The sequence below is a fragment of the Nicotiana sylvestris genome, chromosome 7 (assembly GCF_000393655.2).
Source record: "Nicotiana sylvestris chromosome 7, ASM39365v2, whole genome shotgun sequence".
NCBI classification, from domain to species: Eukaryota; Viridiplantae; Streptophyta; class Magnoliopsida; order Solanales; family Solanaceae; genus Nicotiana; species Nicotiana sylvestris.
Window position 1 is genome coordinate 121,773,292 of NC_091063.1, and position 20,001 is coordinate 121,793,292.

General features: G+C 36.0%; 2 protein-coding genes across 5 annotated transcripts; one reads left to right on the forward strand and one right to left on the reverse strand.

Annotated features, from left to right (window-relative positions):
- Positions 1-13,144: 13,144 nt before the first annotated feature.
- LOC104231947 (BTB/POZ domain-containing protein At3g08570) lies at positions 13,145-17,320 on the forward strand. Of its 4 annotated transcripts, none has more exons than XM_070151011.1 (5): positions 13,145-13,164; positions 13,558-13,684; positions 14,610-14,679; positions 15,359-16,510; positions 16,734-17,320. In XM_070151011.1, exons 2-5 carry the CDS (start codon positions 13,653-13,655, stop codon positions 17,256-17,258), a joined length of 1,779 nt encoding a protein of 592 aa, XP_070007112.1. In that variant the 5' UTR covers positions 13,145-13,164; positions 13,558-13,652; the 3' UTR covers positions 17,259-17,320. The 4 variants fall into 4 exon arrangements, with proteins under 4 accessions (XP_070007112.1, XP_009783328.1, XP_009783326.1 ...); XM_009785026.2 differs by lacking the exon at positions 13,145-13,164 and adding an exon at positions 13,231-13,443; XM_009785024.2 differs by lacking the exon at positions 13,145-13,164 and having other exon boundaries at positions 13,455-13,684.
- A 77-nt stretch (positions 17,321-17,397) lies between these two features.
- On the reverse strand, positions 17,398-19,321 carry LOC104231946 (V-type proton ATPase subunit E-like). The gene is made up of 6 exons (XM_009785023.2): positions 19,037-19,321; positions 18,396-18,496; positions 18,144-18,300; positions 17,862-18,055; positions 17,675-17,774; positions 17,398-17,576 (listed from the first exon to the last, which is right to left on the reverse strand). The coding sequence occupies exons 1-6, from the start codon at positions 19,136-19,138 to the stop codon at positions 17,541-17,543; spliced, it is 690 nt and encodes a 229-aa protein (XP_009783325.1). The 5' UTR covers positions 19,139-19,321; the 3' UTR covers positions 17,398-17,540.
- Between the last annotated feature and the right edge of the window lie 680 nt (positions 19,322-20,001).

Genomic DNA, 20,001 nt, shown 5'->3' on the forward strand with positions numbered 1-20,001 from the left:
GTGTGTCACCTCAAAGTAGCACAACGATGTGAAATCCGGGGTTTCATACCCTCAGGACAAGATTTACAATCATTACTTACCTCAAACCAGATGAAATTCTACTCCGTAATGCCCTTGCCACTCGACTCAGCCACAAATCGCCCCGAATCTATCCAAAATCAGTAGCACATCATCAATATACGCTAAAGGAACAAAACCCATGCGAAAATTATCAAATTAACTCAAAATTCCCGAAATTGGCCAAACCTGACCCCGGGCCCACATTTCAGAATCCAACAAAAGTTGCAAAACTAGAAACTCCTTTCACTCCCGAGTCTATACATACCAAAAACATCAAAATCGGACCTCAAATGGCCCCTTAAATCACCAATTTCAACTCTTCAATTTCAAGCCCTTTCTCAAATTTTCACCCTTAAATCCCATAAATTTCATGCTTAATCAACTAAAAATCACCATAGAATCGAGTTTTAGGTTCAAGAAACTTACCTCAATGAAAACCCCCTTGATTCACTCTTCAAAACCCTCCAAAAAGCTCCAAGTCCGAATAGGAATGGTGGCAAAATAACTCAAATTTTGCAAAGTCCAGCTTATATACTTTCTGCCCAAGCATCTCGCACTTGCGACCCATTTTTTCCGCATTTGTGGACCGCTTCTGCGGTTCGGACCACCGCCTTTGCGACTTCCACTTAATCCACCAGCACCGCTTTTGCGGTCACCCTACTGCACCTGCGATCTCGCAGGTGCGCTCCACCTTCCGCACCGGCGGTTACTGCTCTTCTCAGCCTTGGCCACACCTGCGGTCCTTCCTTCGCTTCTGCGGTCTCGCACCTGCGGTCCCCACTCCGTAGGTGCGATTATGACAGAACCAGCAACTTCAGCTGCATTCCTAAATTTCCAAACTCTCTGATAACCATACGAAATCATCCCGAGGTCCTCGGGACCTCAACCTAAAATACCAACGAGTCACATATCAACATTCAAACTTAGGCAAACCTTTGGAACACTCAAAACAACATCAAAACACCAAATCACCCTCGGATTCAAGCCTAAGAACTTCTAAACTTTTAAATTCCGCAAACGATGCCGAAACATACCAAACCTTGTCTAAATGACCTGAAACTTTGGACACACTTCACAAATGACACTACAAACCTATCCCAACTTACGAAATTCCATTCCGACCCTGATATCAAAATTTCCACTGCCGACCGGAAACGCCAAATTTCCAATTTCGCCAATTCAAGCCTAAACCTATCAAGGACCTCCAAATTACATTCCGAACACGCTCTTAAGTCCAAATCAACCAACGAAGCTAACCAAAGAATAAAAATTCAAATCCGAGATCGAATACTAAAAGTCAAAACTTGGTCAAACATTTAAAATTTTAAGCTTCAAACTGAGAATCTTTCTTCCAAATCTGTTCCGTTTAACCTGAAAATCAAGACCGATGATTTACATAAGTTATAATAAATCATACGGGGCTAGTCATGCCCAAGAACTGACGAGTAAAGTTTAAATGCTCTAAACGACCGATCGGGTCGTTGCCTATTCATTAATACTTAAAGAAGTAAAAGTACGAAAATTAATAGAACTAATCCCAAGAATTAGTGATACAAGGCATGTGCAACTAAGATTTGGAATTTACAATGTTGGCCACAAGAAATGCATCATCTATTTTCAAATATATAAACAAACTTACAATTCTAAAATGCTATAAACAAGGTGGCAGCTAATGGCTAGAACACTGAAGTCTTTGAAGCTCTTCATCAGACTCTACAACCGCATAGCTCCAAAGTCTGCACACAAGATTCATAAGTGTAGTATGAGAACTGACCCTATGCACTTAGTAAGTATCTTTACTAACCTCAATAAAGTAGTGGCTAGTTTTTTAAGTCAAAAGATACTTACTAATATAACTTGAGCAGTTACTAAGCAATACAAACAATAAGAGAAATAACAAGATAGATACAAGAATAAATACGAGAAATAGTAAAACGATTCACTAAAAGAAATAATGATCATGTTTCTAAAATATCACAACCAAGCCTCTCTTAACAATTCAAATTAAGAGGATGAAATGATATCCACGAAAACAATATAGTCAAATCCACAAATCCGCATAACAAGAGGAATGCATTCAAGATATCAAATTAAATTGCACAGCAACACCCTCATGCATTTATCTCATCCTCAACAAACGTGGAAACATCCGTCGTGCAATACCCTCTTTCTCACCAAGCATATGTATAACAATACCAAGCAAGGTAGAAAGCATGTAGATAACAATAACAACAAACTAGAATGCATAGATGTAGTAGTAATAAACAACAAGGTAGGAGGCATAGATTTAACAATAACCATGAGGTAGAAGACAAAGATGTAATAATAACAAACGAGGTAAAAGTCTATAATAATAATAAATAAGGTAAAAGGTATATATGTGACAATAACAAATAAGGTAGGATATATATAGGTAACAGTGACAACAATATTGGATGCATGTAAGTAACAGTAACATAATAGATAAAATGTACCTAAGTAACAACAACTGGCAAGGTAGGTGGCACATAAGTAACAACAATAACAAGGAAAAATATACACAAATAACATTAGCAATCAAGGTAAAATACATATACATGTATATGAGGAACGATAATCAAAATAAAATGCATGTCCCTTGTCCTCACTTGCACGGAAACAACCGTCGTTCTACGAACTCAAGATAAATATAATACAATGCATGTCCCTCATCCTCACTTACATAAAAACACCCGCCGTCCTATGAACTCAAGATAAACATAACAAAATGCATGTCCATTGTCCTTACTTGCACGAAAATACTTGTCGTGCTAATATAGTATCAAATTGGATAAAAGTACTCGTCGTGCAAATATCTCTCATCCTCACGTACACGAAAAAGCCCATCGAGCAATATCACTCATCCTTACCTGTAGGGATACATTAAGTGGAAAGGATGTCTCAATTTGCACAACACCTTATTTTAAGCGGGAATCACTCTCATAGCAAAAAGATTTCCATGAATTTTGTCCCTAAATCATATCCCTTCGATTCTGGTTTCAAACGCATCAAACCATTTGTCATTTGAAGATTTCTACAAGAAATTATGATCAAATTGCTAAAATAAAGCAAACAGAATGAAGAAAGTTTTGCTAAATGTTTAAAGCCTTAAATCGCGCCTCGAGATCTCCACTTTTTGCGTGTGTACCCTAGATGGCTATAGATGAGGTTAACATTGTGTAATCATGGTTTCATACTTATATGAAGATTTGGAAGTGAATTGGGGTATATATCATAACAAGGTATCAAAGGAGAGTAAGTTGGAAAACATAAAATATAGAAAGGATGCAACTGGGGAGCTCGTCTGAATTCGTGCGCCGCACGGGTTTGAACGAGCCATGACCCCCAGAAATTTCAAAAAAATAGCAAAGTATTGCCCCAACACGCAAACTTGAACGAGAGCTCATCCATGTCCGTGTGATACACGAGGATGCACAAGTTAATCCTGAAGCCTTTATATAGAGCATTTCGGTAGCTCACTTCCCCCACTCTTCTTGGCCGATTCTTAGAGCTCCTTTCCACTCTCTCAAGACCCCCAACACCTCCCATCTTCAAGTTGAGTAATACCTACTAGTTTGGTGTTTCATTCCATCAATTCCACCCCACAACAAACCAAATCCACCATGGAATCATTAGATTTTCAAGGAATCTTCCTAAAAGCTCAAGTGAGGACTTTTACAAGATTCACCCCCAAAGGTAATTCCATCTCCTTTGAATTGCATGCATGACTTAATAATGAATATATGAGTATCAATTTAGAGCTAGAACTTATTGCATGGTGATTGGAAGCCATAGTTTCATCAATTGTAATTTTTAGGATTTGTAGAGAATGAGAAGTGATTTATTTGATGAATTGGTTGGTTGAGGATGGATAGTAAGACATGAATACATTGTTGGAGGTCCTAAACTATTAAAAGTTGGTTGTAAGATGAATTGGTGGGGCAAAGAGTGGGTATTGGATAAAGAAATATTATCAATAAAGGTTGTAGAGAAATGTGCACACTCAATGTTTGATAAAATGCCTAAGTGAGCTGAATGCTATGAACCCCTTCATAATGATGGTCCAATTTGACCATGTTTCTATAGATTGATGTTGCCAGGGTTTGTAGAACATTGTAGGAACTCTAACAAAGCTCAATCGAGGTATGTTGGCTATTCTTCTCTCTTGGAATCGAATTCCATGATATTCCCGTAAGTTTCAAGTATGGTTGGCCCAAGTTTCTGATTCTCATGTTCCGAGTTATTCCTTATATGACTATTCCGAATAAGCTTGTGTTGAAAGATATATACTAAAAATGTGCATCAAATTCTCTTATCGTCTTGTGTTCCCCGTCGAGAAAGTATCCAAGTGTGATCAACATGTCGCGATAGTATAATTTCAAACCATGTTTAAATTGCAACTTGTTACCCCCAATTGTGAAAGAAAACTCAATGCGCCTAAAATCCCTATTGTTCATAATCATTCTTTAGGCCTTGATCCCAAATGCTCTTATTGTTTATGACCTATAAATATGTTTGAAAGTGGAAGAACTAAAGTGAAATATAAAAACGTGTCCATGATTGTTATAGCTAGTGTTTTTGGATTTGAAGTCGTGTTTAGATCGTAAATCACCATGCCCTACTTTATAAATATTTCCAATGTGATTTGAGTTCTTACTTACTCAAAAGTTGAAATTGTGTGTTGCCCCTTTGTGAAGAAGTATTTAAAAAGGTACGATGTATTACTCGCTTATGATTTTTAACTTTTATTGTGATTTCAAGTCATTGTGCTCCATACTTTAAAAAGGGATCTAATGTGTTTAAAGCCTTCATTACTAATGAACTTAAAGTTTTCATTTTCGAAATATTTTATATATTGATGTTTGATGGTGATCCTTGAAAGTAAAGAAAAGAAAGTGTAAAATATGAAATATGGTCACCGTGCCATGAATAAAGAATCTTGTGAATGACCAAAAGAGCCGAGGAAATATTGTTGTTGTGAGTGGTTGAAAATACAAATGGAGATTTATACAATGTGAGAGATAATAAGGTGAATGTAAAATATATGTGTACTTTCGTTTTCCCTTGTGTGCAAAACAAAATATTTTTGGGAGTATCGTTGGTCACCGAGGAAGGGTAGGTTGAAATAACCTAACTCCAAAACTACATATGCCGGTGTAGGTGAGCGTTGTGAATATTCCCCTTCATTGAGATGGGATGATTTCTTGAAAAGGTTGATGTCGATCCACACGACACTGTAGTGAGATGGCCTAGCCGGTCGAGTCGTGATCGGACGCCATGACGCACACATGGTGGTGATTGTGCCGAAAATTAAAATTGAAATTGAAATTGTGAATGTGATTGTGGTTGATGACTTCGGATGAGATGGCCTAGCCGATCGGATCGTGATCGGACTCTTACCAAATACATTATGGTATATCTATATCGGTACTAAGGATCTCCCAACCAAAAATATATATTATTTTCATATTTTAAAAATTATTATATTTTAACTGGGCATTTGGATATTGTTAATTGTGACTTGTTGTTCTATGGTTATCCCTTTTTATATGGGCATTCTATTTTGAAAGAGGACATTTAACTATACACACTAGTGCTATTCGACGGTACTAACGTTTCTTTTGCCAGGGCACTGCATCTTTAATGGATCAGTGGTAGTGATACACTCTCTTCCCAGTGGACTTGGTGAGCCCCACATCATTTCGGAGTCATGTATCTTTTGTTCCTCATGTATTTTGTATTTTGAGCTATAATCGGGGGCTTGTTACTGTCATTTCCATATTACTCTTATGTTGTACTTAGAGGCTCTGTAGACAGGTTGTAGGTGGTGTTTGATGTTGGGAATTGAACTAGAAATGTTGATATTTGGCAAACATATATTTTTTCATTATATCTATAAACTTGAAATATTTTGGAAATTATGAATGAAGTTGCTAATGGAAATAAAAATGGGAGTTGTTAATGAAATATTTTTAGTGTTTGATTAATGGAGTGCATCTTCTCTTTATTCACGGATGAGTTTGCGTAGAAGGAAATCTAACAGGCATGCTCGGTCGGGTTCACTCGGTTGAGCGCCGGTCGCACTCCCCTAGTTTGGGACGTGACAATTTGTGATGAATTTCTCCATGTCTATGGAGTAGTTCACTTTATGGTTTGATGGATTTGGTGTGTTGATGATTGTTTGTGGATTATAAATCTAATTTATGTATTGAAGCATTTTTGGATGATTTAATTGTTGCATCTATATTCACTAGTTCATGTAATCGACAAAGGCATAACTTGTGATATCTTTGCATTATATTGTTGGTTGAGTTCATAGATTCTTCTAAATAATTGAAAGAGGGTAGTGAATAATTGATTAAACCTAGTTAGAAGAATAATCGATAGAGGTTTTCCTAAAGACCAATCCACTACGCATTCTTGCATATCTTCATAGTGCTTAATTCGGTTCATCTTGTGAAGTTAAGACTTAATCAAGAGAGGAGTTTCTGCTAAAAGTTTAAACTAACAATTAAGTGAATTCTAGAGACTCACTTGAATATTAGAAGTGAAATATCTAGAGTTAGATCTCGAACAATTATCTTGCACCTATCCTATCAAACCCTATTTGTTACACCCCATATTTTCGTACGTAAGAGTACATCGTAAGTGAACCGATGTAAACTCATAAATGAGATCATATTTGAAGGTGCATAAAGTGAGTCAATCATGTTACCTTTGATGTTACAAATCTTTAGGATCATGAATAACCAGTACAAAGAGAATTGGAAAGCTTAGAAGCTAAACGAAAAATAAGTTTCGTCGAAAGTCGATAAGTTTGGAATATTATAACATGCACTTTGGGGTGATACTAGGGTTTTTAATGTGATAATAAGGTTATGTGATGAGTTATTTTAGTCGTATGATAGTCATATGTTATATTTTAAAGTCAAGCGAGTTGTGGAATAAAAGTTGGCAAAGGTTATCACAAGTTACATTCATAAATGTGCTGAATATTAGGTCAAACTTAGCGGAGCTGTTCTCCCAATATACTTAGAATTACGGGATGATCCACATATATTTGATATGACATCGGAGTATATATAGGAGTCTAGTTTCTAACGCATTAAACCTTTCATTGATATGACATCAGAGTAGATATATATTTGCAGTTTTGCAAGACTGCGCACACCGCATAGATGACAAGTAGGTGGGTCGCTGAAGCTTTTTGAGCAATAAATTTTATGTGTTATATGAGGTCTTTTTGGGATATATTGTATATCAAATTTAAGGTATTGGAATGAGTTTCCAACATTCTTAACCTTTCATTCATACGATATCCAGATAAAAAAATATAAACGTCTAAATAAGAGCCAATAATAGGGTGCCAAACTAGCACCTTTTTGACTTTTCAAAAATGGATATATATAGGCCTTATGTCATCTCTTTATTCACTTTTCCACATAACACGACCTGAATAAGACCTCTAAACTTACCCTTAAGCTTTCTACAAGGGTTTCAAAGAAGATTAACATCCCGGGTACGAAATCAAGAAGCAATAATATTAGAACGATCCCTACGACGTAAGTATCGCTATACCACCTCTCTTTTCCTTTGTAGTTTGAGTTTTGGAAGGTAATTCATAGTTAATAAATGTTTACTTTCTTTATTTAAGCTTTTAAATATCAAGGAAGGTGGATAAATTTGTTTCCTAATAGTTAGAACTCACGGGACGATGATCGGAAGCCGTGAGTTCGAGTTATTTGACCTGTAGTAGACTGTTTTTAGGCTGTTTCATGTTGATTTTGGTGCTGTATATTGTGCTATTGTTTAATGGAGTTTTGGAGAATAAATGGTGTGAATAAACACCACATAATGACAAAATGGTGGACTAGGCGTTCTTTCTAATTGGGGTGTTTGACACTACTATAGTTGTCGTTTTGGGTATGAAGTGATTGGGGTGTGTTGGGTTGTTGTAAGGTAAATATAACATGGATTTTGACTTGCATGCACTTAGGATGTAATTATATTGTGTTCTTACATGTTATTAAGGTTATCTTGACATTGATTTAGTTAAATGGATAGACTAGAATGAACTAGGGAATAAGGTTGCTGATTGAGGATAATTGGAGTTGTGGATTATTTTCTTTGTTATAAATATATGGTATAAGGCTGGAATCATTAATAAATTAATTCATTATCATGTTAATGATACTATTAAGTTAAAGTAACAAGTCTATAAGGGGTGATATGGGGTATACGAATTCCAATTGGAGCTTGCCGCTCGTCGTGAAATAATTGTGACGTTGTTATTTTATGGTTTCTTGTTATTGATAATTATATATTGCTGGACTTCTCTGGTCATTGTTGTTGGTATATGGTATTGTATGAGGCTCTTGTTACAGGAGAGATGCTGCCCAAATTTACATAAATGAGTTACTAGTTTAAGTTGCGGACTTAGCCTTTATTCAACACTGATTTTGAATCTCCTTATGATATGGTAGATAGAGTTGAGTTGTTTGAAGAATTGCTTGGAATGTATTAAGGACTCAATGGAGTTAAGGTATGTTAAGGTTATCCATTCTTTCCTTTTTGCGTGATCCATATGATACAATGAAACGTGCAAACGTGGAACTTTCATAAATGACTCTATTCATAGAAGTACTAGGAGTGCCTATGTTCTTGATTTCCCATGTGTCCTATTATTATATCTTCTCTTCATGGGTCTCAAAAAAATACATAAGTTGCTAAAGTTTATCCGAAGGCATATTGATCTTATGATATTCCGAGAAATCTTACTGACTTACTTTATCATGCATTGCATTCATTTATACATGTACATTGACTCATAACCAGATAGCGTTATATACGTGTATATTATATGTATATGGGATATGAGATATGGAAAAAGGTTATGGCATTATATACGCACCACCACTTGATCGGTTGATATACGTTAATGATTTCGCCCACAACGGCTGAGATGATATGATGGGATACTCTCAGAGGCTTGATGATGTTATGTACGCATATACCTATGCATGGTATGTCATTTATACGTATGACATTATAAATTTTTCATGATTCATAGAGCTATTCAAAATTATAGGTTGAGTTCTTTACTCCATGTTTCTTTCATGTCTTTTATATACTACTGTCATGCCTTACATACTCGGTACTTTATTTGTACTGACGTCCCTTTTACCTGAGGATACTGCATTTTATGCCCGAAGGTCCTGATAGACTGTTGACAGTCGTCCTAGTAGGCTATCAGCTCAGCGGAAGGTGTTTGTGCACTCCACTTGCTCCGAAGTTGCATATTTGGTTAGTATGATTTAGACATATATTGATTAGTATGGTGCGATCCTGTCCTGACCTTTATGACATTTATGTACTCTTAGAGGCTTGTAGACAGATGTCATGTATATGGATACTTGTATGGCCTTGTCGGCCTATGTTTTGAGTATACAAATGATCATGTTGGCCTTATAGGCCTGTATGTCACATGTATAAGTTTCTATATCATGTTGGGTCGTCCTATGTCTAGTATTCCCTTTTGTTTTATTCTGGTTATCTCATGACGCCCCTTTTGGCCCATTTACCCATGATGGTATGATAAGAAAGATATGTTACATTGGTACCCGGTTGAGTAAGGCACCAAGTGCCTATCGCGGCCCCTGTGGTTTGGGTCGTGACACTATCTTTTTCTACTAATAACCTTATTTGCTTATTCCTTGTTTCAATAGTCACTAGTCAATAGCTTTAGATTCTTAGTTAATTTTAGTTAGTAATCATATAAATCTCAACTGTTGATCCTCTTGGATAGCAATCAAGCTAGAAACTACGAGAATAATATTTAAATCCAATTCATGTGGATACGATATTATACTATATTGTATTTGATTAGCGAGCATAATTTAAGTGTGAATTTTGCGCTCGTCAAGCCTAGAATCTATAACAACACATGCTCATATGAAGAAATCATCGACGATGAACCCCGTTACTTGGACTGAAGCCATATTCACATCATCCGAGAACACCCAATAACCTCTTAAGGAAAATCATACCACCTCGAACCTCATCGCGGATTATAACCCACATGTTAAACCTCAATGCGAGATCTAACTGTAATTTCCCATGATTGAAACTCATACGTGATCAACTGCTCCTCTCGAGCCAACACTCGTCAACCAGGTGTAAGAATTTATTTTATCCCACTAGTGAACTACTAAAGGTCCATCAATACATCCGTACCTTAAGGCTGCACTACACTATAAAAAGATAGTCAAGTGCCCTCATCCCACAACATCACAACCAATCCCTTCTCCTTATAGAAAATCCCTCCAAGCGCAGTCCTTAGACGCATAATACCTATCACATAGATGCCTCGCCACTCTTCCACGACATTCACATAAGCTATTGGTGCTCAACAAATAACACGCTCTAAATAATGCATACCAACGAATAGAGAGAGATAAGAGATTAGACTTCAAGCTGAATCGAGGTTGCACAATAAGGAAAAAAAGAAGGTGGCATTTTCCTAGATGCTCCGTAGCCTTTCGAAGATAAGTATGGACGTCATCATACCGATCTGCAAGACTTTACTAGACGCTTGCTCATCCCTCATAAAACTTATATACCTAGAGATCTGATATCAACTTGTTACGACCCAAATCCTACCTAGTTATGATGGGACCTAAGCTAAACCCGCTAGGTAAGCCAACCAACAATATTATTATCCAACTAGAATAATTAACAATTAAAGAAGTTAAAATATGGAAATTAATACATCTAATCTCAAGAACTGGTGATACAAGCTATGAGCAACTAAGATTTGGAGCTTACAACGTTGGACACAAGATATACATCATTTATTTGAAAATACATAAACTACAATTCTAAACTGCCATAAACAAGGTGACATCTAATGGCTGGAACACTAAAGTTTTCAAAGCTTACCCTCGGACTTCGCAGTCGCATAGCTCTAAAATCTGCAAATAAGATGCAGAAGTATAGTATGCGTACAATTGACCCTATGTACTCAGTAAATATCTTGACTAATCTTAGTAAAATAGTGATGAGGTTTTTAAGTCAAAGATACTCACTGAGATAACCTGAATTGTTAATAAGTAATACAATAACAAGAGAAATAATATGATAGATAACAAGAATATATAGGAGAAATAGTAAAATGATTAATTAAAAGAAACAACGATTTCTCAAATATCACAACAAAACCTTTCTTAACAACTCTAACCAAGAGGATGAAACGATATCCATGAAAGTAACATAGTCAAATCCGCATAATAAGATAAATGCGTTCAAGATATGAAATCTAATAGCACGGCAAAATTCTTTGTGCATTTATCTCATCCTCACCAAGTATAGAAACACCCTCGTGCAATACCACTCTTCCTCACTAAGCATATGTATAACAATACCAAGTAAGGTAGAAAGAATGTAACTAACACCAACATACAAGGTAGAAATCAGTAACAACAAATTAGAATGCATAGATAAAGTAATAATAAGCAAGGTATGAGGCATCGATTTAACAACGACATAAGGTGGAAGCTAAGATGTAACGACCCGAACATTCGCTTTTAAATTTAGCACTCTGTTAGGTGGTTCAAGATTTTGAGTAGCTACTTGATGTATTACGACTTGCATGTATGGTTGGTGTGATTTTTTAGAAGTTCGGAGTTGAATTGGAAGAATAATTCTCAATTCAGAAGCCTTAAATTGGAAGGGTTGACCAAGGTTTGAATTTTGAGTAAACAGCCTCAGAATCGGAATTTGATGATTTCAATAGATTCGTACGGCGATTTTGAACTTCAGCGTGTGTTCAGATTTGGATTTGGAGATTCCTCAAAGATTTTGGCACTATTTATCGAAAATTGGCAACTTGAAGAGTATAAATTTCACTAGGAATTGACTTTGGTGTTATCCAGCTTTCATGGATGTTTCGGGACTTATATTGGAGAAAATTATTAATAAGAGCTTTCTTTCCTTTCTCTTTACGATCATTTTTTAAAATTAAAGTTTATCATTATTTCAATTGCTAATTCATTAATTTTTCACTGAAATTGAATTGAATCGATTACTTGTGATCTTACTTTATAAATTTAACTGATTTTGCTTATTAGACAAATTTTATGTTAAATAACAGCAGTATCGTATGATTTATTGTGCTCAAACAAGTCAAATTACCATTTAATATGATTAATATTCTTTTCAAGTGTTCACGCATCGTGGGTTCTAATATTAATTATGCATAAAAGGAAAACACCTAAAGCCTGTTTGGAAGGACGAAGAAAATGAAATTGCAAATTCTCTAAGTATAATAACTTATACTGGTGCTGAATTATTTACGATTGCTTTATAGCTTTTCGAGCCGCAGATCAATATCCGAAATCTCCTTCAAAGACTCCAAAATCCTTTTATTTGCCTTCTTTTACTTTACGGCTTCCTTTTTAACTCCACTAAGTGCAGTTCTCTCTGTCCTTTTTCTTCTTGTTTTCTTTTCCGTTTGCATAACTTTTTAGAAAATCATAATGTAAGTTGAACCTATACATCCTCTTTGACAAAGTTATATTATTTTCTTAATAGTTGTTGTGCCTCTATTAATTCATTCTAAAGGATATATGTATCACCAGCACACAGGTACTAAATAACTCAATCCATTAAGACTTAAACAGATATAAAAAAATTAAAAATCGTGTTATTTATGTGAATACTTATTGGCAACTCTCTCTATTTTAACTTGGTGAATACTTATGTGAATAGTAAATGATGTGTTCTCATAAATTCTTTGTGTACTGGCATATACCTTTGACCGATACAAGAAAAGGATCAAGAATGTTGATACGTGGAAGCTGGACACAAATATCGATTGTTAAAACATAAATCAAAAGCAAAAAATAAAGTAACGCTTTTCTTTAAACAAAGAGATAAATAAGAATTGGAGCAATGCCAACTCAGAATATAGTAACGTATGCGCGTGTTTGAAAGTTAGACATAAAGTAACGCCTAGTACTGCAGTTTCTGTAAGTTGGAAATTTCCAATCCATGTCTTTTTATTATTATCAGAAAAGCGTGGCACTCTAAGTATGTATAAGATCAAGCCTTTCCTTGATTTTAATAATATTAGAATAGAATTAAGCAAAGCATGCACATACCTTCCAATATTTTACTACTCAATCAAATAACTAGGTTTTAATCCTGAATTAGTTAGATGATTATCTATATCTGCTTCACTTGACTCTACTAATGTTTAAAAGAATTCATCAAAATTTGATACTAGTAGATTATAGTTTCGATAATGGTGAATAGGATGACAATATTGGTAAGGTAGAGACAAAGGAATAAAAAGCAAAAGGGGAAAAGGTATTTTGTGTTGCAGTAGAACACTTCACATGGCCACCCATTTCTGTATTCTTTAGCTTTTTCTCTTTGCATTATTTATGTATCACCATTCCTATGTCACACTTTCCCTTTTAGGTCTTCTTATTGTTGCTTGTATTGGGATTTGACTGCAAGAGTGCTTCATCAGATGGTGCTGCTGCTCTAAAGTCTAAAGTGAAGCTCATACAAGAATGGTGTCTCCTTACAACTCATTTACCACTCGGTAATCTCCATCTTCTGGGCTACACATATATAACTGTTGATCAAGAATTATTCGGTTACAGTATCAAAGACAGTTTTTTTACTGCGAATTATGTGTTGGCCTTGGTTTTTGATCATCATATTCTGAATGACATGTTTGATGAATGTACATTTTCAATGAATTTAGTCTTTCAGCTTGATTTGAGCTACCCCACCCCCTCCAGCAGCCCATCTTGGCTGCCCTGCTTGATGATTCATGCTATGATTATATTGTTTCCTCTCTCCAATTATTATTTTTTCAGTACGCATTGCACCTTACAAACATTATCCTTATAGGGATTACTTAACATTATCCTTTCCAAATTCCCTCCAGTGAATAGTTACAGGAAGGCCTTGTTAGAGTAACTCTTTCTTCTGACATTTGAAGGGTAGCCTTGGCGCAATTGGTAAAGTTGCTTCCATGTGACCATGAGGTCACGGGTTCGAGCCGTGGAAACAGCCTCTTGCAGAAATGCAGGGTAAGACTGCGAACGATAGACCCTTCCCCGGACCCGCGCATAGTGGGAGCTTAGTTCACCGGACCACCCTTTTTTTCTTCTGACATTTATATGCTTTCTTTGCGTATGTCATACTCTCTTTAGTATACTATTTCACATAATTTGTCAAACATGTCAAAGTGCTACTACTGTGAACTTGAGTATTGGTGTCCTTTCTTATCATCTTCTTCGTTTTCATCGATAAACTTGATCTGTCATGTCAGTAGGAGGAAATGCATCACTTTACCCCCCAACACTTCCTAATTCATCTGTTATTTCATGAATAATGAACAAAACACCATAAAAGCGTTAATACTTTTTATGACATGGTAAATTTATTAAGGCAAATAAATACTTTGTCATGTCAAAATCATTGCGATAAATCAACTTATTCGTGATGATATTGATCAGCACTATATTCTCTGAAGTTGCTGGGGATATTACAATTGCTGCAAATGGAGAGTCTTTCCTACTGCATAAGGTACTTTCCTGTTTTCAGAAACTTTCTGCCTTTGGATAATTTAAGAACGTTTGAACTTCAAATAAGGTTAGAAATATATATAAATTATCAGGATCATGCTAAAGGTTCAAGATCATGCATAGTGGGAGAGGGTGGGGTTTTGTTTAAAGACACTTGTTTCTTTCGTCTTGGTTACTAACTAGATAGATTGAGATTGTGATGGTGGTAAAATTTGAAATTCAGAGGATTATCAGACTTGGTTGAGAATGTTCCTGTAGTTTGATAGATTATTAAGATTGAAAAACCAAAGTTTCCATTAATGGTGTATTTGGCTATCAAGAAAAAAAAAGCAACAATTGTTGTAGTGATGGTATACGTAATGTAAGCTAACTTTAAGATCACAATTCTGGAACACATTGTAGTTTGAAAAGAACTCCATCTGGGCATGTAATGCAGCTAAAAATAATGACAGTGAAGTCTGTCATATTAAGGATACTTTAGCAAATGATTGAAATGGTCATTCTTCTAGGAGTAGCATTGCGACAAATGCTTTCCAGAAATCAATTTTATGATTATAACATGTGAATCTTAGCCTTGTCTAGGCGTTTCATCGTGAACTATTTAATAATTAACTTATCTCTTCCTTATTCGACATTATACTTCATTCTTGAAGTTGATAATTATGTGATGTTTACAATAGTTTCCCCTGGTATCTTTGAGTGGAAAGATCCGGAAGATGGTGGCAGATGCCAACGATCCAAATCTCTCAGAATTGGATTTGAATCACGTACCAGGAGGACCTGAAACATTTGAACTGGCTGCAAAGTTTTGTTATGGCATGAACTTTGAGATCACAACCACAAACGTAGCACGTTTGCGCTGTGTGGCAGAATACTTGGAAATGACAGAAGATTATCGTGAAGAGAATCTCATTGCAAGAACAGAAACTTTCCTTGATGAAGTTGTCTCTCCAAGTCTTGAAAAATCCGTGCAAGTACTTTCTTCCTGTGAAGCTCTTCTTCCTACTGCAGAGGAGGTTGGTATTCCAGATAGATGCATTGATGCCATTGCCAGGAATGCTTGTCAAGAGCAACTTGTATCCAGTCTATCTCGTTTAGATTGTGATAGTGGATCTTTGGAACTTAAGGACAGGTGTCTTGAATGGTGGGTCGAAGATTTTTCTGTTCTGAGTATTGATTTTTATCGCAGAGTTATCATGGCAATGGGACATGCTGGGGTACACATAGACAGCATTATTGCGTCCTTGATGCATTATGCCCAGGTCTCTCTAAAGGGTATTGGGAAACCGCAAATTTGGAATCCAGCCAGATCGTATCCTTGTAAGGGAGAAAAGGGGCAGAGAACAATAATAGAAACTCTTGTTAGTCTATTGCCTCCAGAAAAGAGTTCATCTGTTCCTCTGAATTTTCTTTTTGGGATGTTGAGGATAGGTATCATGGTGGATGCCACGCTAGCCTGCAGGCTTGAAATTGAGAGGAGGATTGCCTTCCGGCTGGAAATGGTCTTACTTGATGATTTGCTTATACCATCTGTCCAGACTACAGGTGATTCTTTGTTTGATGTTGACACGGTCAAGCGGATATTGATACATTTCCTCCAAAGGATTGACCAGGAAGAAAATGAAGATTGTGGATATGAATCAGAAGGTATTGATTCTCCAAGCCATGGCGCTCTATTGAAAGTTGGACGGCTGATAGACACATATCTTGCTGAAATAGCTCCTGATCCATATTTGAGTCTCGACAAATTCACTGCTATGATATCAATGTTGCCTGATTATGCTCGTGTAATTGATGACGGACTTTACAGAGCTATTGATGTTTATTTGAAGGTGAATTTTCAAGTTTTTAGTTATAGACCTGTATATTGTTCTAGCAATGCCTTCTAATGATAACATGTTCTTTATATTGGTGGTTTGAATATTCTTCTTTGCGCATATAATGTTGTGTTTAACCCTGAAAGCTGTTTAATGCTTTTAGTAAAATCACATCTCAACCCCTTATAAACATAGTTTTAGTTGAATCTGCCATTTATCTCTTTGTGAACTTTACTAGGCCCATCCAACGCTAAGTGAGCATGGCGCGAAGAAGCTGTGCAAGTTCATAGATTGCCAGAAGCTCTCTCAAGAAGCATGCAATCATGCAGCACAGAATGAGAGACTCCCAGTTCAAATGACTGTCCGAGTTCTCTACTTTGAGCAGCTCCGCCTTAAGAATGCTCTATCTGGAAGTTGTGGAGATACTTTTGTATCACAAAAGATCAGTAGTGGTCTTACAAGTGCAGCTATGTCGCCTAGAGATACTTACGCTTCTTTAAGGAGAGAGAACCGAGAACTGAAGCTGGAGATATCAAGAATGAGGGTAAGGCTCAGTGACCTGGAGAAGGAACAAGTGTTCATGAAACAAGGTATGATGGATAAAACAGGACATGGGAAAACATTCTTAACTTCCCTTTCTAGAGGCATAGGAAGAATTGGTATATTTGGCAGTCCTTCTGGAGAAAAACATCACAAGTCGGGTCGCAAATCCAGGACATCAGAAGGTAAAACTGGTAGGAGTAGGAGGTATTCTCTTTCCTAGAAAAGGTTGTATGCCACAATGTAAATTAATGCATGATTCAAGAGTTTTGCAAAAGTGGCTAATTATTCTTGCTGTCCTTGCCAATATCTTAGATGTCATACTGCATTGTTGAACTTGTTTCAAAACACAAGAAGAAGAATGATGTTGAAAGTAAAATATCTTTATTCAATAATTCTTAAACAATCTTCTTGAAAACAATATACTGAACTAGCACATAGGAATGTAACAAATGTTTAATAAAGTGAGTGAATTAAGTTCATCCACAGGAGTAGTCGAGCATCCTCATGCACCCATCTTAGAGAAAAGTTGTTTACGTATCTGCATAAAGAGCAAACCATACTTCAATGAGTACGAAGCTGAAGGTATTCAGCTGTTTGTGATTTGGTAGATTGAAGAAGATTGGTGTAACAAATTACCTCGGGGAGTTTTTGCCTGAAAACAACATCCAGTCGCGCATCCAGAGTGTTCTCGCAGACAATCTTCCCATCTTCAGAAGCCAGAACTACACCTCCAGAGCTTTCATTAGCAAAATAAAAACTAGTCAAAATCCGCGCTTCACCTCTATATATATGTCATTGCATGAAAATAACAGGCAGTACGTACCAGGAGGGTCGATGAGGATCTGAATGAGTTGGAGGTGGAGGTAGATGAACATTGTCAATGGTGACATTAGGGGTACGCACTTTGGCTTTCTCGGTATACTCTCTTTTTGCATCCTCTACAACTGATTTAACAACTGAAACATCCATCTCCCTGCACCTCAACAACACTGATGGCTCCTTGAGTCGCACCAGACTCTGCACAGCAATTACTAGCTACTTCATTAACGAATAAATCTAAGGTTACGTTAGAAAATGCAAGCAACTTAATTAATTAATTAATTACCTGAACAATCAATCCCTTGAGAAGCTTTTTGTAATTATTCTTGTCACCAGAAATCTTTACAAGTGCTTTACTCGCAGATTCCTTCATTCCACTCACAACATCATCTTGTGCTTGGAGAACTTTGATACGTGATGCATTTAGTTGCACTGAATACTCGCTATATATATATATATATATATAATATACCAATTAGTTTAATTTTTAAACAAAATTATGTTACTTGATGAACAATAACACTATATATGAACTCACATTTTCTTACGGACTTCCACCTGCTTGGTTTTCCGTTCATACTCTTGTCTGACCTTTTTCTTCTCAGCTTCAACTAATTGTAATTTCTCTATTTGGAATTCCTACCAAAAGGATATATAGGCAAATGAAACTCAGATTTATACTTCAGATGATGTGCTATATATTACCTAAATTTGCATCTAATTGCAGATTATTACCAATTTACCTTACAAGTGTAACAGGCGGGGTGGAGCTAGAGTGCCGGGAACGGGTTCGACCGAACCCAGTAACTTTGGTTCGAATCATGTATTTGTCTTAAGATTTCTATTCAATATGTATACATTATTAATCTAGAGCCCATTAACTTCAAACGATTAGAATTCCGAACCCATAAACTTAAAATTCTGGCTCCGCCTCTGATAACACTGACGGAGTAGCATTTTACACCACCGAGAAGACTTTAAGTAAAAGGAATAAAAATGATTATATCACTCAATCCAAATCAGTTGGACCAGCGAATTAGTCTTTTTGAAACTAAAGGTTCTCTAAATTTCACATATATTTTAACACAAACATACAAGTCTCTAAACTGAACGTACAAGTCTCAACAATATTTATTAATATAAGGGAAAAGAATGAGAGGAAAATTATGAAAAGTAAACCTCCTCAGCGGAGACAGAGATCTCATTGGCCTTCTCTTCGGCTTCCTGCCGTATGAATCTGACCATTTGCTGTATTTGCTTTGATACATCAGTGTCATTCATTTTCAAATTTCTTTCCTTCTTTTCTCTTAGATTTCGTAATACAAATGAAAACAATGCAATTTTTGGAATGAGGTTCAGTGCAAATGCGAATGGTGATTTACATATAGATGAATAATTTAAAAACTTCGGCTTAATACGATTGTTGTAATGCAGGTCACCTTCAGAGGCGGATCTAAAATCTAATTAAAGGTAGTAAATGAACTTATGATAAAATTTGAGTTCGAAAAATTAAATACACGTGCATGCACTGGTTATGTGTTAGATCCATCTCTTGTGGAAATAATGGGGCAGTTCTAAACGTTAGTTTTGAAAGAGTCCATTGTCATGCATTTCCCCCAAAAGAATTACTTAGTATATATTAATAGAAAGAAAAAGAAAAAAACAACCACGAGAAAAGTAGAATACAATATGAGTTGATTATCAAAGCTTGAATGTGCTTCAATAGGAGAATATATTATTCGTACTTGGATGCTTTAACCTATACATGGGAGATGACAAGTTGAAAATATTTCGCTAAAAGGTATACCTTATAATCCAGTAGAACCATCAATAACTTGTTGTTTGTTAATCCATATATATATATATATATATATATATATATATATATACTACTCCCTTCGTTTCATTTTATGTGAATTTGTTTGACTGAGCACAGAGCTTAAGAAAAAATGAAGACTTTTGGAATTTGTGGTCCTAAACAAGCCAAAAAGGGGCCCAGAGTATTTGTGTGGTTATAAAAGCTTCTCATTAAGGGTATAATTGTAAGTTTAAGCTAAATTGTTTTCAAATTTAGAAATTGGTCATTCTTTTTGGAACGGACCAAGAAGGAAATAGGTTCACATAAATTGGTAAAAATAACACGG